This window comes from Carassius carassius, chromosome 34 (genome assembly GCF_963082965.1).
Source record: "Carassius carassius chromosome 34, fCarCar2.1, whole genome shotgun sequence".
Classification (NCBI taxonomy): Eukaryota; Metazoa; Chordata; class Actinopteri; order Cypriniformes; family Cyprinidae; genus Carassius; species Carassius carassius.
In genome coordinates this window covers 2,753,789-2,780,347 of record NC_081788.1, presented here as the reverse complement: position 1 = coordinate 2,780,347, position 26,559 = coordinate 2,753,789, and the positions used below count along the sequence as shown (strand labels likewise).

At 37.2% G+C, this 26,559-nt stretch overlaps 1 protein-coding gene across 1 annotated transcript in view; it reads left to right on the top strand.

Annotated features, from left to right (window-relative positions):
• Window positions 1-19,601, top strand: part of LOC132115321 (serine/threonine-protein kinase mTOR) — a 182,706-nt gene extending 163,105 nt beyond the window's left edge. The window contains exons 54-58 of the mRNA XM_059523721.1: window positions 9,423-9,488; window positions 9,800-9,880; window positions 18,554-18,634; window positions 18,793-18,898; window positions 19,082-19,601. Coding sequence (XP_059379704.1) covers window positions 9,423-9,488; window positions 9,800-9,880; window positions 18,554-18,634; window positions 18,793-18,898; window positions 19,082-19,097 — 350 coding nt within the window. The 3' untranslated portion in view covers window positions 19,098-19,601. The remainder of the gene's footprint in view (window positions 1-9,422; window positions 9,489-9,799; window positions 9,881-18,553; window positions 18,635-18,792; window positions 18,899-19,081) is intronic.
• Window positions 19,602-26,559: the final 6,958 nt, after the last annotated feature.

Genomic DNA, 26,559 nt, shown 5'->3' with positions numbered 1-26,559 from the left:
CCAGCCAGTCGTCCACAATAATTCAGCACTCGCATGCCTCTGAGTCTAAAAGGAGCGAGCGCTGCATCCATGCACCTCGTAAACGTATGAGGAGCCACGGACAAGCCGAACGGCAGGACTGTAAACTGGTAGGATTGTAAAATGGCTAAGGGCTGGATGCGAAGCGCGCTCTGTTGACTGGGCAACGGCGGCGCTCGCGTGTGCTGCGCATTTGAGGCGGGGAGCGCGCTGATCACAGCGGGCAGATCGCTCCTCCTCGACCCCGTCCCGGCGCTTAACCGACTGGGGGAAGGCTGAGCAGGTCCCGTGGGACTCGATATGTCTGCGAGTAACTGTGGGCTGCATATGTGCACATTTACCACTTTCAACTCGCTGTCTGCCTGTGCAGAGCGTATGTGCACGGGTCTCGTTTTTACAGAAGCCACGCGCCGTATGCAACATAGTGTATGTGGGCACTGGGGAGTGGGCACGTTTACTATGCGGCGCGCTCGACCGATCTGTGTCGATCTTATGTGCGCGAGCCCTGTGTGCAGGGCTGTGCTTACATGTGGAGATGGGCACTGTGGAGTGGCCATCGTCACTACATTTATAGCACCATCGGCCGTGGCCGGAACACCAGAAATAACACTCTTTTCGTGAAACATCTGGGTAGCCGTGATAACGGCTTTTGTGTGCAGGCAAGCGGGCACTCGTGCAGGCTTGCGCATTGCAGAAGACGCTGAGGCAGTCACAACTCTTGGAACTGCAACAGCGGCGCGCTTGGGTGAGAGCTCGGCCGAAGCGGAACTCGTACACCGGCGCTTTCCCAGCAGTGCTAGGATGTTTTCAGGGCTTCTGGCTTCACCGCAATCCTCTGCCGCGGCTCCCGCTGCGCGGGGCGACGGCTTGAAGAGCGAGAACGGGGTCCCGAGCTGCGTTGCTGACGCTGTCGCGATGACGCAGCTGGAGGCGTTGGGCGTGACTGAGAGCTCTGTGGGGCCGGTCTAGAGCGGCTAGCTGCAGAACCGGAGCGCTTTGGCAAGAAGTGCTTGAACGCCTGCGAAGCTTTCTGGTCCTCAGCGAATCTCTCCACAAACTCGTTGACAGATGATCCGAAGAGGCCAGCAGGAGTCAGCGGTGCGTCGAGGAACGCAGCGCGCTCAGACTCCTTGATGTCAGAAAGCGTCAGCCACAAATGCCTCTCAGCCACCGTAGCGGAAGCCATAACTGAGATCCACTTCCTCAGATGACGCGTCGGCAGACAGCGGACGCTGACCATCGGGAAGCGATGCAGGGGAGGCCGGCGAAGCGGAGGGAGTCACCATAGGCAGTAGCTCGCAATGAGGGCAGCCGCCGTCAGCGAGCGCGAGCGCTGCATGGTCCTCACCCAGACAGGAGACGCAGATGACGTGACGATCTCCTTCGCTGAGCGGGGCTCTGCACGCAGGGCGAACACACACAGGATATAAAGGATACAAAGGATATAGGCGCCGGACAGCGCAGCAGGAACGGCAGTGGAAGGCGGCGAGGCCAGCAGCTTCAGAATGGCTCGTCCCGCTGATATGCTTCTCAGAAGGCGCTTGCTTCCTCCGTGATCCAGCGATGCGTGAGCTTCGCTGAAGAGATGAAAAATCATGTGAGTCAGCCTTTTCGAGCTCCTTTTATAGGTTGGGCCACACCCGTTTTGGCGGGAAGTGGCAAGAAGGGCGCGAAGCGCCCTTATTGGTCTGATGTTGCATCAGCCTGCGCTCGATAGGCTGTGCAGTTGCCGCAGAACAAGCCAATGAGCGAACGAGCCGTCTCGCCTATGGCTGTGTACTGCTGCAAATGCGCTTTACAAAAATACAAAATTAAGGATAATTTTTTGCTTCAGTATTTCGTGAAAAGAGACTTTTCCCGTAGCGTCTTAGCTAAGACGCAGTACGAGAGAGCTCTCGTTAGAGAACTAGTACAAGTATATAAATAAATAAAAAGAGACTTACTCATGTTAATGATCTCTGCTGAATAAAGTGCTTCATTCTTTTTTTTCTGAAGAAAACCATTTCTCAAATCCTCAACCACATCACATCTTTTCGGGGTGAATTATGTCTTATTCCTCTCATCGCGAAGCAAACAGTAAAATAAAAAAAACTTGAAGAACAGTCTCGCTGCTTTTTCTTCTGTGTGGGCGTATTCAAGCTGCGCGCTTCAGTTTGAATCTGAATAGCGCGTTCAGCGTGGGGGCGTGGTCTCATTAGAAGATAATGAAGAGAGATGTGAAAAACAGACATCGCGTTGTTTTCATATGGATTACTTTATCACAGAATATTTGTTTTCAGCGGCACTTGTTTAGTTTAAAAGTAGACATGTCAAGCTTTCTATAGATATCTCTCTCATGTCTCTTCATTGAGTATTCACGGAGTTACAGTTCATTTTAATGACGTGTTTGTAAATGAAGATCAGCGCAAACAAAGGCTGCAGACAGCACACCTTGTTTGTTATCTTTATTTTATAAGTGCACAAAGTTTTGTTGTTATTATGTCTCTATACAAAAAAAAGTAGACCCTTTACAGATTCAATTGATGTATTGTTTTTATCTGTATGATCAAAACTGAAAGTGTAATTTACAGAGGTGGAAAGTAACGAATTACATTTACTCGCGTTACTGTAATTGAGTAGCTTTTTTGTGTACTTCTACTTTTTTAAGTATTTTTTTTAATCTGTAATTTTACTTTTACTTAAGTATATTTTGTTTAAAGTATTGTACTTCGCTACATTTTAAAACACATTAATTACTGAGTAAAAAAAAAAGTCAGTAAATAATGGGCAGGAGGGCAAACTGGCGCTAAAATCACAAGGAAGATGCAGACGGACAAAACAGGCGTTAGTGGTGCAGACATGCTCTATTATGCTGTGTATGCTGTGCTTGCCTAGGGAGACCAAACTAGCAGTTTATAAAATCTCGACAAGACATCAACCCCACGTAAGCATATAGAGGTGAGCTAAATAATTGCGTCATTGCATTGGTGGTTAAAATGATGCTCTGACATTTTAGCAAGAGGTTTTGCACAAATTAGCCAAAAAGACTGGTGCGGAGTGTGCGATATATATTGTCTGCGATAATATCATAATTGTTGTTTTAATGATGTACGCGCGCATTTAGAGTGTTCTTTCACTGTGTGATTCAGTCTGTTGAAATGCATTTAGAATGAAATCAATCAAAATCATTTAGAATCAAAATCACACAAAGAATGCTGTCTTTTCCTCTAAAAATCATAATCACACACACACACACACACACATATATATATATATATATATATATATATATATATATATATATATATATATATATATATATATATAGATCAGTGGGGATTTCTTTAAGACTGCAAGGGAAGCTCAGCTTCCCCTCTAATGTAAAAAAAAAAAAAACCCAACGGTCAAATATGTACTATTGTGTATTATGTATTGTGTTAATCAGCTACATGTCGGCTGACTCGATTTTCTTCTCATACATTCCCGTAGCGTCACAGTGCATTTCCCTGTTGAAGCCGAGCGTCCATTGACTTCGATGGGGCTGCTTTGAACAGTTTTTTTCAGTGCTCCGAAGCTAGACGGTCATTGGATAAATGCTACGATTATGTCCCGCCCACGGACGCTCAGCGTCTCTGGAGGTGAATGAAGACTGGGCTTCCGCGTGATGATTGGAGGATCTGTCGATCTCATTTTGACTGACAGCGGTCTGCACCATAAGAAGTCGGCGAAGCTGTTTCACGCTCAGTCCCATGATCGCGGATTTCTCAAGTGTATTCGAAAGACAAACTGCGGCAATATTTCTTGATATTTGTAAAATGCAGAACCACCACAAAATTAAATTGGTAACTAAGACAGATTGAAAATGTGTGCGCGCGCACACACACACACACACACACACTATAGCCATCTAGTGGTTAAAGTGATTTATTAAAATTTTTAAACTGAATTTCCCCAAAAATTGGCAAAAATCTTACATTAAACCTTATAAAATTATCCATGGTATCCCCATGTATGAAAGTTAGAAATCTGGGTCTTTTATGAAGTGAATTTTACCTGAAATGCTTTTTTCTTTTTTTGTAAAAAAAAAAAAAAGCCTATTTAAATAAATATTTATTTATTTATAGAAATGTAAAAGATTTAAATCCTCCAAAAACTGTACAAAGTTTAGTAAAAACATAAATGAACAGAGTAAAATTATATTTGTAAAAAATTTAAATATTTTACTATTACAAAATAAAATGTTATTGTCTGGGGTCAAAAAGACCCCGAGTGTCATTACAAATGAAGACCATCAGAGGGTTATAATGTAGGCCGAAAATGAGCTTCCCCTCTTTGAAAGACCAGCAGCCGCCACTGATATATATATATATATATATATATATATATATATATATATATATATATTTTTTTTTTTTTTTTACAACAGGACAGTAAACTAAGAGACTTGCGTTTTAGACACCATATTGCCATTGTTTTTGCTCTATTTCTACAACAAAAATTTATTCCAAACACAGCCACCAAAGCAAAATTTTGCATCTCTGAGCAACATGACAGTGTTTCGTTTCTGAATGAATCAACTGTTTAAATGATTTGGTTCAATCGCAATGACTCACTTATTAACAGTGACTTGCTGACACATACTGGCCATTTTAATTTCACATTTAAAGTATCTTTTGATTTTTTTTTTTTTTATAATTAAGTTTTTATAATTTCAAATGAGTATTCAACATTTTATGTCTGGCATATCAAAACATTATTCATGCATTTGTAACTGCAGGTTAAATGCATTCTTGTCCTGCACTAAACAGTGTAATACATCTAAATGCCACGTCCGATGAAGCTTTTGCATTTCCTCTGTATTGAAAAGATGAGTTTGTTGATACTGATTTGCCAGATAACAGCCCAAATGTTTTATTATTCTAAATAACTGATTCCTTTAATAAAAAACAACTAGTTTGAGATTAATAGACCTATCCCAGGGGTCAAACTCAGTTCCTGGAGGGCCGTAGCCCAGCATAGTTTAGTTCTAATCCTGCTCCAGCACACATATCATATAGTTTTCAATAAACCTAAATGATTAGATTAGCTGGATCAGGTGTGTTTAATTAGGGTTAAATCTAAACTGTGCAGGACTGTGGCCCTCCAGGAACTGAGTTTGACACCCTTGGTCTGTCCCATTTTTGACTCCCTCCCACTGGTTAAAATGTAACTAAGTAATTTTTACTCTGAGTAAATTTTAAATGAGCTACTTTTTACTTTTACTTGAGTGGATTTTTTAGACTGGTACTTTTACTTGTACTTAAGTAAAATTTCATTAATGTAATGGTACTTTTACTTGAGTAGAATATTTTTGTACTCTTTCCACCTCTGGTAATTTAAGTTATTCTCGGGGTTATCAGGAGAAAATGACTCATACGCGTTAATCGACTCCAGAGGGTTAACAGCATTCCTTGTCCAAACAAGGAAACAGTTTGGTGGTTATAATCAACTTATGAGAAGTCCTCAATTAGAAGTCCTCTCTTATGCGGAATAGTGAGTGCAGAGGTCCCCCTTTCCCGGTCTGTAAGAGGTGTCTGGCAGTAAAAAAAAAAATTTAAAAATTAAAATGCTGGTGCTAAAGAAATAGAGGGGTGAAGGCCATTGTAATGGAGTAATGAATGTAATTGTAAAAAGTAGGTCTGGTAACAAAAAGGATTGCGTCAAAGCAACTGAACAACATTAATTAGGAAAACAGTGTGTCAATAATGCAAAATGACAGTTAAAGGCAGTTCATCGTTGAATTCAGTGATGTCATCATCTCAGTTCAGTTTAAATAGTATCTGTGCATTTATTTGCAATCAAGTCAACGATATCGCTGTAAATGAAGTGACCCCAACTAAGCAAGCCAGAGGCGACAGCCGCAAGGAACCAAAACTCCATCGGTGACAGAATGGAGAAAAAACCTTGAGTGAAACCAGGTTCAGTTGGGGGGCCAGTTCTCCTCTGACCAGACAAAACCAGCAGTTCAATTCCAGGTGTCAGCAAAGTCAGATTGGCAGAAGAATCATCTGTTTCCTGTGGTCTTGTCCCGGTGGTCATCTGAGACAAGGTCTTTACAGGGGGGTCTGTATCTGCGGCTCTAGTTGTCCTGGTCTCCACTGTCTTTCAGGGATGTAGAGGTCCTTTCTAGGTGCTGATCCACCATCTGGTCTGGATACATACTGGATCCAGGTGGCTGTGATGACCCTCTGACTTGGATACAGACTGGATCTGGTCGCGACGGTGACCTCGGAATAAGAGAGAAACAGACTAATATTAGCGTAGATGCCATTCATCTAACGATGTAGCAAGTACATCAGGTGTTATGGGAAGTGTTCCCAGTTTCCGGTTTACCTACAGTAGGTGGACAACCTAAATAGGGACTACCGCCGCGCTGACAGAATTTTTATTTTTGGGTGAACTTTACCCTTAATAAAAACAAAACACAAAGAGGAAAATCACTCACTGCTCTTGTATGCAACAAGTTGCTTTAGGAATCAGTTCATATAGTATTTATTTTTATATTTGTTCATTCAATTTCTTGAATGCTCCTGCTAAATACAACTATTGTACCTGAAAATAAAGCACTGTTTGTTTTATTTGCATATTATTTGTAGTTGTAATGTGTATTAGGGCTGTAGCTATCAAATATTTTAGTAATCGAGTATTCTACCAAATATTCCATCGATTAATCGAGTAAACGGATAAAATGTGTTTTTGCTTAATTAAACTGCAATATTAATTATGCAAGAGAAAATAAGACTCCTGGGTCTCTTAAAGTGAACAACTAACTTTCCTTTTTTAGAAAAAAAAAATATTTGTACTTTTTAAATGCATAGAATGCAATGCAATCATCAAAAAGTAAACATTTAATTATTACCCATTGTTTCTCTGTCTGTAGTTGTACTGTGAACAATGACAATAAAGTTGACAGATTAATTAAGTGCATTTAAGTACCATTCAGTTGGGGTTTTAAATAAAGCATTTTCTGATATGCACATTAAACATTAAACACATAAAACATTAATTTAATTTATCTTTTTAATTATTGAAAATTAAGCAAACTTAACTTTTTGGTAAACAAAGGGGTTTTACTATAAAAAAATAAAACATGGAAGAAATGTTGTGTGATTAAATGTTTGATTTTTTTTAGTAGTAGGCTATGTACATTCTGCTGAACAATAGTAATAAATCTCTGGCAAATACTTGTCTTTAAACTAAACAGGACTTTATTTTGATAGGTTGACGTACCTTTACAGTTCTGGGTATGTGATGTGATGCTGGTTTTACTCAAATGTAAAAGTGACTGTCAGAGCAGTTCTGGATATGTTGTTCATGTGTTCACATCCTTATTTAGTGAAACAGCAGACGCTGAAATCACCGCGAGCGTCACGCGCACATCAGTGTGTGTTAATAAAGGAAGACGCGCTTCTGCTCCATTCATTAACAGAGACACGCAGAACATGCAGGATTCATATTTAAATAGACTGTTCTCCGGCTTAATATTTACAGATATTAGTCCATATTGTGATTTGATGTACGTGCAATGACATATTTTTGATGAATTCATTCATAATTTAACAAATTTCTATGCCATTCCGCGTTAAACTGTAAAATCCGTTTTTATGACTGGATTCCACGATTCCCTCCGCGTTTTCTGCATCGCAGAAATCATAGGGCCCTAGTTGTGGTATGCCAGCTCTATCTTGGAATGGACACACGCCACGATGTTCTCTTTATGTTTGCCCGCACCCTCAAATCAAAACACTGCTGACTAGGGCTGGACGATTAATCAAAAAGTAATCGAAACCGAATATCAGAACTTCTAACCGGTGTAATTTTCCCATGTCGGTTTTTTCGTTTTTTTAATCCTGTTAATACTTCCCCCTTAAAAGCATACTACCGCGTGTGTAGCCACATGACTCTGCCCCGTCCTGTCAGTGGGATAAAAGCAAAACACCAAGGTGAACGCCGGTTCAACACATAGTGATGGCCTTGCGTCTTCACTAAACTTTGTCAGTTGTATTTGTATATATGCATATATTCACACGGCTTCATCCGCACAGCTTTCAGAAGGCGGACGAGCTCGACAAGCAGTAGCACTTCTGTCATCATTCACCTCGTGCATGCGCTGTTGAAAGCCGCGCCCCTCAGTGTAATGTTAACCTACAGAAATGTGCGCTATTAAAGTGTGTGTGGAAACTAAACAGCAGCTTTCTCACAACAGGACAGATGGAGGCACCGGTGCTCTCACTTGCTTTTAAAAATAGTCATTTTTGGTCATACAGATAAATGTAATCAATCTTTCGAATATGTATAAGTTTATGTGTGTACACTCAGAATAACAACAAAGCACTGTGCTTCTGTAAAATAATTAAATTAAACAAGATGCAGTTTCTGCTGTCTGGGTCGTGAACTTGAGCGAGAAACTTCGAAACTCAGTGAATGAAAAATAAATCTAAAGAGTGAAATGTCTACTTTCAAATGAAAAAAAAAATAGAAAACGTGTGTTAGCATGGATGATTTACATTAAATTTGATGTGTGTCCAATGCACATTGTGCATTAAGATGGCTTTCGGTTCATCAAAATAACAAAAAAAAACTACATTTAAATTTTTTATTTAGCTAAAGTGGGCATGCTGTGATCTGTATTGTATTTATTTATTTGTTTATTTTTGTACTGTAACTGACAGATTCCGGCCAAAAAAAATACAATATGGGAGTGGGAGGGAACGGGAGTCATTCTTCCAGGATTGAAACGGGATGGGATTTTCCCCCAGTTTTTTCTGTGGGATTGGGATTTCACCTCACTCCTGTAGTTTACCTCTGTTGCTAAAGAGACCCACTACAGTTTTGTCATCCACAAACTTAATGAAGATATTGGAGTTGTGTGACGGTGTGTAGTTGTCAGTCTGGGTCAGCAGAGTAAAGAGGAGGGGGCTCTGGCTTGCTTAGTTGGGGACACTTCATTTACAGCGATTTCGTTGACTTGATTGCAAATGATTGCACAGATACTATTTAAACTGAACTGAGATGCATGATGATATCACTGAATTCAATGATGAACTGCCTTTAACTGTCATTTTGCATTATTGACACCGTTTTCCTAATGAATGTCGTTCAGTTGCTTTGACGCAATCTGTTTTGTTTAAAGCACTTTATAAATAAAAGTGACTTGACTTAACATCCTTGGGGCCCCTAGTGACCCTGTATGCAGTAGCCAATACAAGTTAAATGGATTTTTTTTTTCATTTATTTATTTACATGTATACCCTTTTAGTTTATACATTTTTCTGTTTTAAAATATTAGCCTAAAATCTTGATGTTAGGTTGATTGTCAGCCCCCTTTTTTTGTTGAGAAAAGTAAGGTTTATCAAGTAACTGGGTGTTTCTTTTCTTTCCTACAGCAAACACTAAAGGAAACAAGCGCTCCAGGACTAGAACTGACTCTTACACGGCAGGACAGTCTGTCGGTGAGTCTTTGACTTTTTCAGTCTAATTAATAGTGCCATAGTTGGGTCAACTCCCTGTAAAATAACTTGACAAGCAGAGAGATTATAGAAAATGATGTAGTAGTACAAAATAATGCAGTTCCCAAGATTTTGTTCACACTGCCAGAGCTTTCCCTTAAATAATGCTTTTATTTACACAGACAGTCCCATAAAGACAAAGTGACATTATGATGTGACTTCAAATGTACTCATCCATGATTCCCATTAAAACTGTTGCATGTTCTTGGTAATAGATTAATTTTTGTGGTGTCTTTTTGGTATTCTTCATGTAGAAGCCATGGAGGGTATTGACCTGGGAGAAACAACCCACAAAAAGCCTGGAACTACAGTGCCTGAGTCAATTCACTCCTTCAGTAAGTCCTTGAAGACTTAACTTCAATCCTGAAAGTCATTATGCTTTCAAGTTCTCCTTGGTAGTTCTAATTTACAAGTTCAGAAGTCATTATTATTATCTAAAGTGATTTTGATCAAACTAAATTGAAACTGTTTTACATTTCTTTCCTTTTGACTAACTGTCCAAAGCAGAACAGGTTTTATCTACATTTTTCACTAGTCCCTATGTCCCTAGACCTGATAGACAACTAAAAGGATATTATCACTATTATTCATCAATAAATGTATTAAAAATCCAAAGCTTTGAGGATAGGATCTGACATAAGACTTTATCCTGAAGTGTCACAGGTTCCAAATAAAATATTAGACAGCACAACTAATGTTTCCAACACTGATTATAGATCAGCATATTAAAAATGTTTCTGAACAAACATGTGACACTGAAGCCTGTAATAATGGCTGATGAAAATTCAGCTTGGCCATCACAGGAATAAATTAAAAGTTATATTAAAATGGAAAAAAGAAAATATTTTTAATTATAATAATATTTCACAATAGTACTGTTTTTACTATAAATGCTGTTTTATGGAATTTTAACTAAAGTGTATCCATAAGTAAATTGTCCAAATAAAGTCAGCTGATGAATGATAAAATTGAGTCGAACAGAATGCTTCTGGCTTTAAAAATCTACAGCATGCACATAATAAATGGAAGCAGAAACAAGCGATCACATATTTAAGCAGATGCTTATGCAAAATAACTCAATCATCAAACATTAAACAGCAAATAAATGAAACCTAATGTTAACTGATTGAAATGTTGACTCAGGAAGTAGTATAGGACTGTGCACGCAGGGGTGTTTGTCATGGCAATCTACTCCATCTACATACAGTACAGTAGGTGGAAAACCTAAATGGGTATTACATATATATATTTTTAATTATTGTTTTGTTATGATATATTTGTTAAATTTAAAGGATTTGTTGTAAAGTGAAGGGAACTAAATATATTCTGTTGGTATATTATAACATTATCAGGCCAGCCGTTATTATTTCTAAATGTAATAAAATGCAACTTATACATGATTATATAATATTAAAAATAAAAACATGCAGCAAACGAAAATAGATGATTAATCCGTTAAAATGCAACCTATACACGACTTATATATTTTTTCCTCTCACAAACTTAATTTATTTTTTAGCGTGTTTAAAAAAAAAGAAAGAAAGAAAACATGCAGCAAATGAAAATAGGTGATTAATCCGTTAAAATGTGTTACTCTGAGTTAACAGTAGTTATTATATATTTCAGAACAGAGCCTGGGCCTAATCCAGGCTATCCAGGGTTGTTTTGACATTTTACCCTTTTTAACATAATCTCCTTGAATTTGAATAATATTAAACTAACTTTAAAATCTCAAGTTTAAAAAAAGGTTTTAATTGCTTAAATTATTTCTATGAATTAATATGTTATGTTTATTCTTGTAGAAAAGAAGTGTTTATTCTTTAAGAAAATAAGGGGAAAATAAGGGATGATCCAAATATTTATTTTGCTTCACCTATTTATGTAGGCTACAATTATTCAAAAATAAAATAAAATAAATAAATAATAATAAAATAATGTCATTAAAAAATACCATCGGCCTGAGTAAATTTCACCATTATATAATTGTGACTTTAAAGGTTAGTGATTAAGGAGGTGAAAATACTGTGAAATTACAAATGGCATGGGGTTTTACAGCATAACAACTGAAGGTTTATGAAACGTTAGCCAATAAAGCATTTTTTTAAACAATGGAACTTAATGTTGTGAACTAAAATATTAATTCAACCATACAGCATGTGAATAAATAAAATGCATACTTCTCATAACATTTCATTATTCATAAAATGCATAAATTTTCTGGTGTTTGGATTTGTACTTCAATATAATGAGATTCAAGTTTAAGAATAGCCCAAGACTAGGTTTTCTCTCTCTCTATCTCTCTCTCTCTCTATTTAACAGCATTAGCTCAATGAAATACATCTTCCTTCATTTAGAATTAATGTTTTCCTGCCTTGCTAAATGTTGGGATCATGATCAATAAATTGTATTCGCCTTAATCTGATTTAGTAAAAGTCAAACCGCAGACGGTGAAGCTGCGTCAGTTAGCGGAGTCCCGTGTGCTGTGAGGCGGAGCAGCTGACGGAGGATTCCACTTTGTCTTAAAGCCTTCCGCAAACACCCACGATCACAAATAACAATGAATTTAATAAAATAATGATTAATTATCGATTGATAATTTGTTATTATCATTATGGTCTTTTGAAAATAATAATATGGGCTGCGAGAAAATAATGAATGCAAAGAGTAGGGCTGCTGAGGTCAGGCATGTTTCAGCCCAGTAACATGACAACACATTGTTCCTTCAGCCAAAAAACAGACCGAGTTCAGTTCAGCTCGAGGGGTTGGGTTTTTTGGGGGTAGTTATGTATGGCTTGTGGGGGTCGAGATAAAGCTGTGAATCTCTTGCTCTTTCATATGTTTGCCACAAAGCACACGCAGAAGTAGCCTAATAATTGTGAAAAATTAGACATTTTAAGTATTTATTAATAAACAAATGTTTTCTTGTTGGCTGCATGATGAAATTCACAGTGCTGGCTCTCTCCGACGAGAGAAATGCAACATTCAGATTACACAATGCTTTCGTTTTCGTTTAAAAGACATTTCAAGCTTTCTGTAGATATATTTTTAATGCGTGTGAGACACCACAATTTTAAGCAAATTCATTATCAGGAAAAAATAAAAGTGATGAGAGGGCGCCACCCTGTCATTAATGCGCATTAATAATTTTTGCACAAACACTTGAATATGAATATTAATTCACATTTTGCATATGCATTAAAATGTAAATACTTTTTCACATGGAATTATCCAAAATAAAAGCAAGATTTGTAATGAAGATAAAACAATTAAGAATAAATGCTGCACGTCGCTCTCAGCATTACACGTGCAGTGCAAATCTTGCAAACATTTTACACACCTGCATTTAAACGCAGCTGCAATTTTTTTATATTAAATTATATGAAAGCAAGTAGGGCTTGGTGATAAATAGATTTTATCGATTAACTCTAATGTGTAATTTACATCGGTTTGTTTGAAGGAAAATTGGTTTTCTATTTAACATCCACCGACGCTCCACTCAGGCTCCCGTAGTTCTGAGTGGGCTCCTCCCTGCGCGTCTGACACAGAGACATGCTGCCGAGCAGAGTATGAGCGGAGCGAAGTGATTCTGACTGGAGCGAGGGGATGATCTTTTTAAGAGTCTGAGCATTGTGGTTTCTCCAAAAGCACTCCATCACGATGACAATTCATGCCAACAGCCTGTAATATTCAGCCAGAATTCACGTTAAACATATTTAGCTATGACCCTAACCCTAACCCTAGAAGGGGCGTTTTGGATGTCTACCTACTGTATATTTCCAACTATACACTTTCATCATTTTGAATTCAATCTAGACATTGGCTTTGACAAAAATGTGAGTTTATCAGCTTTTTGTTCAAAATATATGGTATATCATTAAAAAGTGAATGATAAACCTAAAAAGCTGCTAATCATATTTGAGGTAGCCCAGTAGTTAGCATTTTTGGTAATATGCATTTGAAGCAAAAGATGGCAGAAACCTGGAGGATTATGTGGAGGAGTTCATCAACATCTTCCATCCTGCCGCCTGCCACGACCTGACACTCATGGATGGGTTCAGTAGTGGACTGGTGGTACTTGCAGATGTCAGTGGCACATGAGTCGAGAAAACTACCCACCTTATCCACTCAAAAAGGGCTATAATATTGATGGCCAGTTATAGAGATGGTAATCATACAAATGCGCCATAAAGTCAATAATCACACTCTATTAAAGGTCCCATTTTTCATGCTTTTTTGAAGCTTTGATTGTTTACAGTGTGCAATATAACGTGTTCATGTTTCGCGTGTAAAAAAACACAGTATTTTACACACAATTCGCCTATCTGTATACCGCTGTTTTCACGGTCATAAAAACGGGCTGATGTGTTCCCTGATGAACACATGATGAATGAATGAACTTCTGATGAAGTCCCTCCTTCAGAAAAACGTGACGAGTTCTGATTGGGCCTCCTGGAAATGCGATTGGGCTAGTTTTGGACTAGTTTTGAGAAGCAAGTGGGCAGGAGCATGTGCTGGAGATGTACATTCACAGGAGCGTTTTTACTGACGAGATGCGGATGAAAATTGCATTCAATTTTTTAGCCCTAACATCTAGTTAACAAAGCTAAATAGCGTTGCCCTTTGTGTAATAAGTTACAGAAACTGTTAAACGCACCAATGGGGAACTGCTCCATCTTTCAGGAATAATCTTTGTGCGAATCCGGCATTAAACTGATTGAGATTGAGATAGCTGTCCTCAGCAAACTGTCCTCAGCAAAATGTGCTGCACATAGTTTTACATGTGGATTATAATTTTCGGGAACCGAGTAAAACATAAATTGTAACCATTAATCTCCAAGTACAGCGTCCCTGGGAAGGCCAAACAAAGGTGATTGGACTCCGAGATGAAAATAAAAGTGTTTCAACGACATGGAGACGAACACAAACGCAGCTCTTCCTCCTCCTCCATCGGAACGCAAAAAGACCATGCCCCCCGGTTTGTGTATTCATGTGGGCGGAGGTTAGTCAAAAAACTGTTTTAGTGACGTCATTACTGCAGGAACTAGAGGGATGTAGTCCAAACGGGTCGTTTTTTGTAGGCAATTTAGTTAAATAAAATATCTCGCTTGGCATTGAACTTTGAGCTTTAGAATTTTACAGATATTATTTATACTCGAACAACAACATTACACACTAACTAAAGTTTAAAACATGGGATCACGAAGAACGGGACCTTTAATTTAGCCAGCGTTCACATTGATAGCTGTGATTACACAGTAATAGAGAGCTGATTTGCGCTCAGACAGATGTTAATTATGCAGATACAGACACATTCAACATAAAACACACTCACACATATATAAAAATTTTTGAAAAATAAAAAAATAAAGAAAAAGGTGATTGCTAAGTTACACCTCCATTACATGACAAGTGCGTCACAGCGCGCATCACAAGCAATCACGAGAGAGCACCAGTATTCTTTGACTTTTTCTTTTTGTGGATGATATTCGGTTTGTGACACTGTACGCTACAAACCATGTGGTTTTTTTACAACCAAGACGCGGTTTCTGAGCATGAGTTATTGCATATCGGACACAAACAATTAAACAAAGGAATTATCATCCATATTACAACGTTATTGCTTCGTTGGACTAAAAGTGCTCCATGAGATGTCATTCAGTGGACCCTTACCTTCCTAACTAAACCGGGATTTACAGCTGTGGATGTGTTTATGACTCGCTTTTACGACGAATCTTGTATGTAATGCATTATTATTCTTCATGTTTTGATGTGTACTGCTTACACAAATCTACCAAATACATTCTTTATAAGCTTTCCATTGTAAAACAGTGATCTGTCATCGATGCTTGAGGCTTAGATCTTTATAATGATGTATAGTTTGTAGACTTGTGCCGGTATTCGGCCTACATTGGAAATAACGTCCTTGAGCGCGCAAAAGACGCAATATGTGAACGGGCCCTAAGAACTGCGGTCTTCTACAGTACTTCAAATATGCCGTGGAGAATCACAGAAAGTGACTGAATTCAAGAACATTGTTGCGGCATCTCTCAAGCAACGAATAAACACTGCTAACTTGGAGAATGCAGTGAAAACTCCTCTTCTTGCGTCTGCCCTAGACCCTCGGCACAAACATCTCAGGTTTCTCGATGAAAACATGAGAGAAGTAAGAAAAAAAAACTTTTTGAACATTATCAGAACATTTTCCTTGATGCGAGTGGTCACCAATGATGAAGAGGATGCAATGCCCACTCATCGGAAAAGGCTGAGCCAGTTCTTCAGCGATGATTACAGAGAGTCCAGCCGAGACGAGTGGGAACAGTTCTTGCTGGAGCCATGTATTCCACCAGATGAGGATCCCATTCAGTGGTGAAACAAAAACACGAAGCGCTTCACAAAACTTATTCGCTTAGCACACCGTTATTTGTGAGTCCCGCCAACGTCTGTGCCGTCAGAGCACGTTTTCTCCGCGGCCGGCCTTATTGTTAACAGACTAAGGAGCCGACTTTCCCACGATCATGTTTACATGCCCGTATTTCTTAACAAGAACATGTAAAACAATAGAAAAAAAGAAAAAAAAAGATTTGCTGACATTTTAAAAGTTTCAAAGTTAAGTGTAGGCTACGTTCTACAATAGCCTAATTGCTGCAGGCTGCTTTACGTTTTTTCTTTGTTCACTTTTTTTTTTATTGCTTTTAATCTGTACTTTTGTTTGTTTACACGCATTGTTAAAGGTTTTCAGCTACAAAACACGATGAGTAATGTTCAAGCTTATTGTGTATAATCTTGTTCAAAATGACGGAAACAATAAATATTGCTGAAAAATAACGTCTGTCTCATTAAACTTAATTTAAATAAACAAATATTCGAATATTTGTTTTTTGTGAGCTCAAATATTCGAATGTGATATTTGCGGAAAACGCCCATCCCTAGAAATTATTTCTTATTTTAAAGAAGAATCGAATCTAAAGATTCAAATTGCTTTAATTGAACTGATTCTAAATTTAATTAGTTTATACTTCATCAACGGTTCGTCCAGAGAACATAAAATTCAGTATATCCTTACAATTCTGTTTATATTACTTCATGGACAATGAGAATACAAACATAATGATAATTTATAAGCTACGAGCTAGGTAGCACAGGATCTGGGCAAAGTTTAACTTTAAAAATCACCACACTAAACAATACTTCTTTATAAATCACACACACACACAGTTATTGAAGAGAATAATAGCGGAATTTCTATGAAGTCCCAGCAGTAAGTTATTCGTTGGATTGCACCAAGAAAATCACAAAAGCAGAGATTTGTCTTATCTCTACTGCTTAAGATCAATCTGCACTTATTTCAGCAAGAAATTAATTTTCTTTGTATTACTTGCATTTGCACTGAAAAGCGGGGTTCAGAAGAGTTGGAGTTCGCTTGTTGCCTCGTCTCAGGGAATCCCAGGGCCTCGTTTTGTTGCAGCTCTGTCGTTTGAATGACGTCTTTTGAGAAAACCTGGTGATTGGTTGGTTGCCTGGTTAAGTAGGAGCTTAAAAATTTATTCTGAGTTTTCATTGTTTGCAAGATTTCGAAGATTCTTGGCAGTCTCAAACTTTCAATGAAGTGTTTTGAGTTCTGGATGACAAGAACGCTAGCAGCGTGTTGAAGTAGGTAGTTCAAGCCATGGCAAAGAAGGAAGCGCATTGAATTAGTTCAGGCATAGGGGTTTTATCCAAGCGGATTTGGTCCATCCCATGACGCGATCTTCCAATGGGATGCTGTTGCATGGTGGAGCATGCATTCCTTAACATGACGCTTCAACTTATTACATGGGGGAATATCTTTGCAGGATTTTGTTTAATAACTTATATAATGTGCCGTACTACAAACAACATTCAAAATACCATCTTTTCATTAATTTCAAAGTCTTGCAAAGATCACGGCCATTCGTTCAACACTAAACTTGGCATATCTTACACACATTTAATAGCACTTTAAGTTGCACCGATTACATTGAACACGTCAAGCATATATAAGACATAAAACATATTAATATCGTTAACTGTTCAGATTTCTCAATAGTTGTCCTTTTGAGATTATTTATTGAAAAATTAAGTTTGTAGGAAGAGTCACAAGCAAGTCAAGTTATGGGTCAGACAAGCTGTATGGATCCTTTGTTGAGGTCCATTAATTATTAATGAGTCCTGCGGGGTTGGATCTTATGATCAAATGTTAACTCCTTTTGAGTAGATAGCAACACGGCTGACAGGTAACCAACTCAGGATGTTGAAATCACATGATTAGCTCATGATTAGTTATTCTGATGAGCTGGAGTATTTCAGAACAGATGTCCTCTGTTGTGGTTATCACTTCTTTTAATGCTGACATAGGGTTTAGCAATTCCTCTCATTGACAGGAAATGGGTCCAGACATTCTGAGCATGTTCCCCTTTAGCTAATTATCAGTGCTGTTCAGATCGCAGATGGGAGAAAAGAGGCTCTTTTAATTACTTTGGCAGAAATAGCTGATTGTGCAGTTTATTTGTGTGTTTGTTCACTGAGGTCCTACACAATTTTCCATAATTAACTACATCAAATGAATGTGTTAAATCAACAGCCCTAGTAATAATCTAATGCTTTATAGTCCCCTTTATTTATATAGCACTTTTAACTATACATATTGTGAAAAAGCAACTGAACAGCATTGAATGGTAAAATCGTATGTCAATACTGCAAAAAGGCAGTTCATCATTTAATTCAGTGATGTCATCATCCAGCTCAGTTCAGTATAAATTATACCTGTGCAATCAAGTTGACAATTTCACTTGAAATTAATATTCAAGTTGATGATATTGCTGGAAATTAGTATACTGCAAAACATAAGCACTTAAGAGTGCTTACATTTACTATGCTGCTACTCACGAAAATGCTCTTTGCTTAATCTACATAATTATCAGTTATCAGGCAATGTGTTTCTCAGTGAGTTTATCTTTAAAATTGTAGCTTTATTTTTTTTCTTCCCTCAGTTGGAGATGGCCTTGTGCAACCTGAAGCCTTGAACAAGAAAGCCATCCAAATTATAAACAGGGTGCGGGACAAGCTAACTGGTGAGCAAAACAGTGTCATTCACTATCTGACCACAGAGCACTAAACACATACATTTCTAAGTGACTTAATACACAATTCTATCACTAACATTCTTTATCAAAAATCATCAGCTAGTAAGACAAATAATGGATTTTTGTGAATGTGTATTTACTCCTAGGACGAGACTTTTCCCACGATGAGACTCTGGACGTACCAACTCAAGTGGAGCTGCTTATCAAACAAGCTACTTCGCATGAAAACTTGTGCCAATGTTACATTGGATGGTATGTTTCATTTTCCTGCTGAAAAAGTCACACAAATATTTGTTCATATGTTTTCTTCTACATGTTCTTATCAAATATTTGTTGCTGAACCATGTTTTGTGGGGAGCTGAATGTTGAATATAATTGAATATAAATGTGTAATTTTTATATTGTTTACAAGAGTTTCTCTCTTTTTCTCTTTAGGTGCCCTTTTTGGTAGAGGTTCTTATTGTTCCTGCTTTCTTTTTCTGTATTTTACTGTAAAATTCACCTGTGATGGTGATATAAACAGAGAGTTTTGAAGCTCAAGTTAATTTGGAAAAATGTAAGCATGTGTGAAAATTTAAGTTGTGCTTGTTGATCATTTTAATCTCTAAGCAAACTCAGAAAATTCTGAAGAATGTCATCTTGGAAGATGTTGTGTTATATGTGTATAACATTGTCAGCAGCGGTTTTGTTATTTGTTTTGTTTTAAATAATTTGTACCAGTTTAGCTAATGTTGCTCTGTTGATTGCCTGTTATTTTATTAAGAACTACCAAGAAATGTCCATGTCAAATCTAAAAAAAAATAATAATAATTAAAGAGTTAAAATTAAAATAAGAGACTGTTTCACATAGAAAATGTAACTATTAATTGAGACATTTAAATGTTATATACAATAAAAAAAAGTGAATGGAGATTTACATGACAACCGAATAATAAATGCTGTCAATATAATCTTATATTTGCTCACTGTCTTCTCCATTAGCAAGACAGCATATGTCAATGTTCCAGTTTCGCAGCAAAATCAATGTGTTGTAGCTGTGCTCAATGTTTGGAAAAAAACCTTCTTGCTATTATCAGAATTAATTTTGACTTCTATTCTACACTGATTAAAAAATAAAACAGCACCTTTAGTGAGGGAAAAAGTGTAACTTCCTAAGACGTTTTTGTTTTTTTGTTTTATTTAGAAGGAAGTAATTCCAGATTAGAAAAAATAAAGATATTTTGACTGTCTTTTTTTTCATTCTGTTGAATTGCTTTGCAAAACAAAGTTCAAGAACTACCAATTTCTTCATTTAATGAAATCTGATAATCTAAGCAAAAGAAACCGTTGTATTGTTGTGTTGTTGTTAGAATTACCAGGGATTGTGTTGGACCCCTAGAGTAGACTTTCCAAAAGTAGGCCCACTCTCCAAACTGTATCTTGCTGATGGTAATTATGAGTAAGTGATTTATGAAACAGGACTCAGTACCTTCTTGGATTAAAATAACAGTCATACTTATTGTAAATCATACTGAGCTGAGTTTGATTAGTAAAATAAACATGTAGCCCAGACCAAGTATAATTAATTTTGTCTATAGTGTAATATAGTGTAAGATGTAGCATTTACTGAAGAAACTGTACAGCAGATCATATCGGAAATAATATGTTTGGATACAGACTGGATCTTGTGGCTGCGGTGACCTCGGAATAAGAGAGAAACAGACAAATATTCGCATAGATGCCATTCTTCTAATGATGTAGCAAGTACATAGGTTGTTATGGGAAGTGTTCCCGGTTCCGGTTTACCTAATTAATGCAGCCTAAAAATCCTTTAACGGATTTGGATATTAAAAGCATATTAGTATGTTATGTGTAAGCCAGGTTAAAGAGATGGGTCTTTAATCTAGATTTAAACTGCAAGAGTGTGTCTGCCTCCCGAACAATGTTAGGTAGGTTATTCCAGAGTTTAGGCGCCAAATAGGAAAAGGATCTGCCGCCTGCAGTTGATTTTGATATTGTAGGTATTATCAAATTGCCTGAGTTTTGAGAATGTAGCGGACGTAGAGGATTATAATGTAAAAGGAGCTCATTCAAATACTGAGGTGCTAAACCATTCAGGGCTTTATAGGTAATAAGCAATATTTTAAAATCTATATGATGTTTGATAGGGAGCCGGTACAGTGTTGACAGGACCGGGCTAATATGGTCATACTTCCTGGTTCTAGTAAGAACTCTTGCTGCTGCATTTTGGACTAGCTGTAGTTTGTTTACGAAGCGTGCAGAACAACCACCCAATAAAGCATTACAATAATCTATCCTTGAGGTCATAAATGCATGGATTAACATTTCTGCATTTGACATTGAGAGCCTAGGCCGTAATTTAGATATATTTTTGAGATGGAAAAATGCAGTTTTACAAATGCTAGAAACAAACTTATTCCCTGACTTTTTTTTTATATTCCCTGTGAAAAGAACTCAACAAAAATACATCCGACTCATGAAACCCACTACTACAAACCGAGGAAGTGTGTCAGCCGGAGGACACGACTACACTGCCAAAATGAAGGTCTCGACCGTCAGCACCAAGCGGAAAGACCCGTTTTCTCCGGTCAAAACCCAACCGAATCCCAAAAAGAAGGATTTGGCGTCGGAAGAAAGTGTAAATGCTATCCTGGACGCAATAAAACAACTTACAAACCAAACTTCAATGCTAGCTAACAAGGTCGAGTCTCTCAGCACTCAAGATTCAACAAAACTCTGTAATGCTGGCTAACAGGGCGAAGGCGATTTAATGCCGCAGAAATTAAAGACTGCAAAACTCAACTGCAAGTGATGGAGAAGGTTGCTACTAATAAGAAAGATACTGCGGAACTGAAAGAACGAGTCCTGGAATTGGAAAGATATAAAAGACGATGGAATTTACGAAATTGTGGAATAAAAGAGAAAGAAGGAGAAAACCTTTGTGATACCGTGACCAGCTTGCTGGTAAAAATCTCTCCCCCATGGTCCTCGAACATTAATTACATTGTGGACTTGGTGCACCGGCTGGGTCGACGGGAAGAAAACATGAAGAGGCACGTCATCATCCAGTTCACCCGGAGAACACACCGCGACACGCTGTGGAGGTTGACCAAAGATTTACCCATCTGCAGGGACCTGGGGATCGGCTTCATGGAAGACCTCTGTAAAGCTGACCGAGACACACGCGCAGCGGCGTGGCCAAAAATTCAACAGGCATGGACCGCAGGGAAGAGAGCCTACTTCAGAGGAGGAGAAGCTTACATTGACGGACAAAGAATTATCTGATAAGGATTACAGGATGAGTGTAGCTCATTTTTGTAAGTCATAGGGGTTCAAATGTTCTTAACCTAAACAGGTCGGGGATTTAAGTTTACATATGTTATCACATTAAAGGGACACTGCCTACAGTTGGGCCTTTTTTACTTCCCTCTCAAACTCCAGTCCGGTCTATTTGCTTAGCAGTTGCTAGCTATACATTTTTTTTTTTATTATTATTATATGTTGAACTCTGTTTCCTATTTTTATGTTTTGTTAGGGCGAAAAAACTAACTTTGTTCTGTTACAGGAAACACATTCCACACCAGAAGATGAAAGGTTTTGGATTAACCAATGGGGGGATAAGATCCTTTATGATCATGGTTCCACTAAATCAGCAGGTCTGGCGATTTTGTTTCATAACTCTCCCGGCAATTTAATAGCATCTAAATTCAGCAACATTGGTAGATGGCTAATCTGCGTTCTTAAATTTGATGAACAGTACATAATTTTAGTAAATATCTATGGGTATAATAACCTCACACATAACAAACAATTGATCTTGGAGGTCTCTGAGGCTATTAAAAATTTTAAGTGCACTTATCCATCTGCCAATATAATTATGGGGGGGGGATTTTAATATGGTTTTTGATGAATATCTGAATAGATACCCTCCCAGGGGTAACTGCAATTCTCAAAACCCTATTCTAACTTCTGCAGTACTCACAACTTATTAGATCCATGGCTTCTTAAATACCCGGACACCAAACAGTACTCCTGGTTTAAACCAAATGATGTGACAAAGTCAAGAATTGACTATTGGCTAATTTCTGTTAATATATTGCAGTTGGTCACTAGCTGCTCCTCATCAGCTGCTCCCCTTACGGATCATTCTGTTTTAAAAATTATTTTCTCAACACCTGGACTCAACTATGGAAACAAAGGCTACTGGAAATTCAACTCTAGGTTATTGAATAATAAAACATACTGTGATGGCATAAAACGTTTAATTGCAGAAACTAAATCTGAATATTCCTATACCTCATACGTTTCGAGATGGGAGTTTCTAAAATTCAAAATTCGGAAATTTTCTATTCAGTTTGGCAGATCCTTTAATAAAAGTAACAGAGAAACTGAGCTAAATTTGATTAAAGAAATTAACAACTATTGTTTGAAAACATCACTATCTGACAGGGATAAGCAGAATTTATCAACCTTGCAAAGCAAACTTGATTAAATTTATCTCATAAAGATTGAAGGGGCCTACGTCAGATCCAGAAATGGATGGAAATGGATGGAGGAAGGTGAGAAGAGCATGTCATATTTTTGCCGCTTAGAAAAAAGAAGACAGAAGAGGAACTCAATTAAAACTTTATTGATTAAATCAGTTATGCTCTGACCCAACAAACATTGCTGAAGAAATTGTCTCCTTTTATAGTAAGCTGTACTCCACTATGTTTTCTAAGAATGACTCTGACTCTTTTTTCAGATATATTGAAAATTATATTCCGCTTATAGATGAGGACTTTGCAGGGTTGTGTGATTCTGATATCATTGCTCATGAACTCGAAAAGGCTGTGAAATGCCTTTCTTTGAACAAGTCCCCGGGTTGTGATGGTCTAACATCCAACTTTTACCATCATTTCTGGGACTTGCTTAAGGAAGACTTTATTTTAATGTTAAAAGAGGCGATTTATAATCTATTTTTTCCTCCAACAATGAAGCAAGGAGTAATCACTTTAATCCCAAAACCTGGCAAAGACCCAAAAATTTTAGATAATCTTAGACCTATTACTTTACTGAACACTGATTATAAAATTATTACGCATGTTTATACTAACAGATTAAAATCCAATTTGGACAAAATTATTAGTGACTCTCAGTCTGGCTTTATGAAAAATAGATCGATTCACAACAACATTCGCTTAGTTCTAGACCTTTTAGGTTATAGTCACTTAATAGAAGACGATGGATTTATTATTTTTCTTGATTTTTACAAGGCTTTCGACTCGATTGAACATCCTTTCATTTTCCAGTGCCTTAAACATTTTGGATTTGGGGACAAATTTCGTAACATCATTGAATCTCTATATGATAATGCAAACAGCTCAGTCTCATTACCAGGTGGCACTACTCCGAGGTTCTCTATCAAACGAGGAATCAAATAAGGTTGCCCAATATCTCCTTTTCTGTTTATTATTGCCATTGAGATGCTATCTATTTTTGTCAAAACCTAGAATATTGCTCCTTTACATGTGTTTGGTAAACCCTTAATTATAAGCCAATTAGCGGACGATACAACTGTTTTTATGAAACATTTAACAGAGGTCCCAAAGATAATAAAAACCATTGATACTTTTTCCAAAGCCTCGGGACTCAAACTCAACCTAAACAAATGTCAATTAATGCCAATCCATCATTGTGTATTAACAAATGCATACAACTTTCCCATAAGGACAGTTGTCAAATATTTAGGTATACATATTTCCAAAGATGTCACTGTAAGAGAAAACAAGAATATAAATGAGGTATTGAAGAATTGCGAAGCTAAACTTAATTCCTGGTTTCTGAGAGATATCAGTTTACTGGGCCGAGTATTTTTGACTAAGATGGAAAGCATCTCGAGGTGTATCTATCCTGCATATTCATTAGCTATCTCTAGCAGAGCCGTGAAAAAGATTAACCAAATTAATTTTGCTTATATTTGGAAAAGGAAAACCCATTATATTAAAAAAGCTGTAATGACCAAAGAATATAAACATGGAGGTTTACAAGCCATAGATTTCGATTTCATAAACGGAACCTTGAAAATAAACTGGTTAAAGTCCCTTTTAAGTAATGAAAATTTTTGGTTTCATATTCCTAGAGAAATTTTTAAGAAATTAGGTGGTATTGATATGTTATTAAGATGTGACTTCACCATTCAAAAATTACCTATTAAGCTATCCCTTTTTCACCAGCAAGTGCTTTTATATTGGAAGATGTTGTACAGTCATAATTTCACCCCACACAGTACACCAATTTGGAACAACAGATACATCCTGATTAAAAACAAATCAATTTACAATAAGGAATTAATGGATAAAGACATCTGGTCTGTGATTTACTTTATTGATGGAGAAGGTTGTATAATGTCCCATGAAAATTTTTGTTTGAAACACAACTTAAATATTTGCCCGAAATTATTCCATTCTATAACTAGAGCAATTCCTGCCTCCATTCTGGGCCTAATTAAGGGAAACCTTCTAAACTCTGTGACTGTCACTCCCTGTCTTCCACGTCTTTTAGTGGGCGGTTGTGACTTTGCATCCACCATATTCCCCAATAAAACAATCAGAAGTCTTTTTAATGAAATCTCCTATCCAATGTTTTCCTTCCGAAACTCCATAGCTAACTCCTTTTCAAAGGACATTATACACTCTCTAAGAACCAAATATCTTAAATTCCCCATCTCTCCGAAATCTAAAGAAATGCATTTTAAAATTTTAAATGGTATATATCCTTCAAATGAATTTTTTACATCTGCGATTTGGCTTTGACAGAAATAGCTGTGTTTTTTGTAAAGGTATAGAAACCACAGAAAACGTATTCTTCCAATGTCCTTTCATAGATGCTTTGTGGACTGACATTCATGACTGGCTCCATTCTAATATCCCACTAGATCTCTTTACTCAGAATGATATTATTTATGGCATTACCTTTCAAAACAATGATTTAGATTTTTTGATTAACAATGTCCTGATTCTTTGTAAATTTTACATACATAAATGTAAATACAGGTCGGTTAATCCTAAGTTTTCTGTTTTTCACAATGATTTTATTTCCTTTACTAAAGCCTTAAAGAGAATGAAATGCAAATATGCAATTAAACTTAATAATATAATTGAAAGATACGATTTGCTGAACAAGCCCTAGCCCCTAGAATGTTTCTTACAATGTTTTCTGACAATGTTCTTTATGATTGTTAAAAGATGCACTATTTTTGTTATGTCTTTTATTTGTTGCACCCGTTCTGTTTCAAGGAATACTACTGAAACTTCATGCCACTTTGTTTTGTAAATGGAACTTTGTCAATAAAGTTTAAAAAAAAAAAAGAAAAGAAAAAAAAGAAAAGAAAAGGACTCAGGTGGAGTATCGCGTTGCCCCGCCCCATGTGACGTCACACGCACGCCGTTCAGAGGAAGTGGTATATAATGGTTGATTGATGGCAAAAGGAGTTAAGCAGCTTCTGATATATTATGTTTTAACAGTTTTATGCAAATGTTACACTAACTAAGTTTATATACGGAAGAGAACATGCATTTCGAGAGTCTTGTGTGCACGTTTTAACAGTTAGTTAGCGATATTGCAACTAGCAAGCTTTTATTTTGGCAAAGTGCAGTAAAATTACCCTTACGAAAAATGACCATGGTTTTACTACCTAAATAAATAAAACCTTTCCAAGTTTTACCATGGTGTTACCATGGTGTTTTCATCTCATAAATAATCATAACAACAATTCTAATACATTATAAAACTGACTTGTGGATATAACTTTTATGAGTATGATTATGTATAACACGCAGTAAACACCATGCTAAATCCACATTAATTTATTTAAGATCTGTACAATATCTTACTGTTCTGACTCCTATCAGTGTCAGTGTGCTTTGTTAATG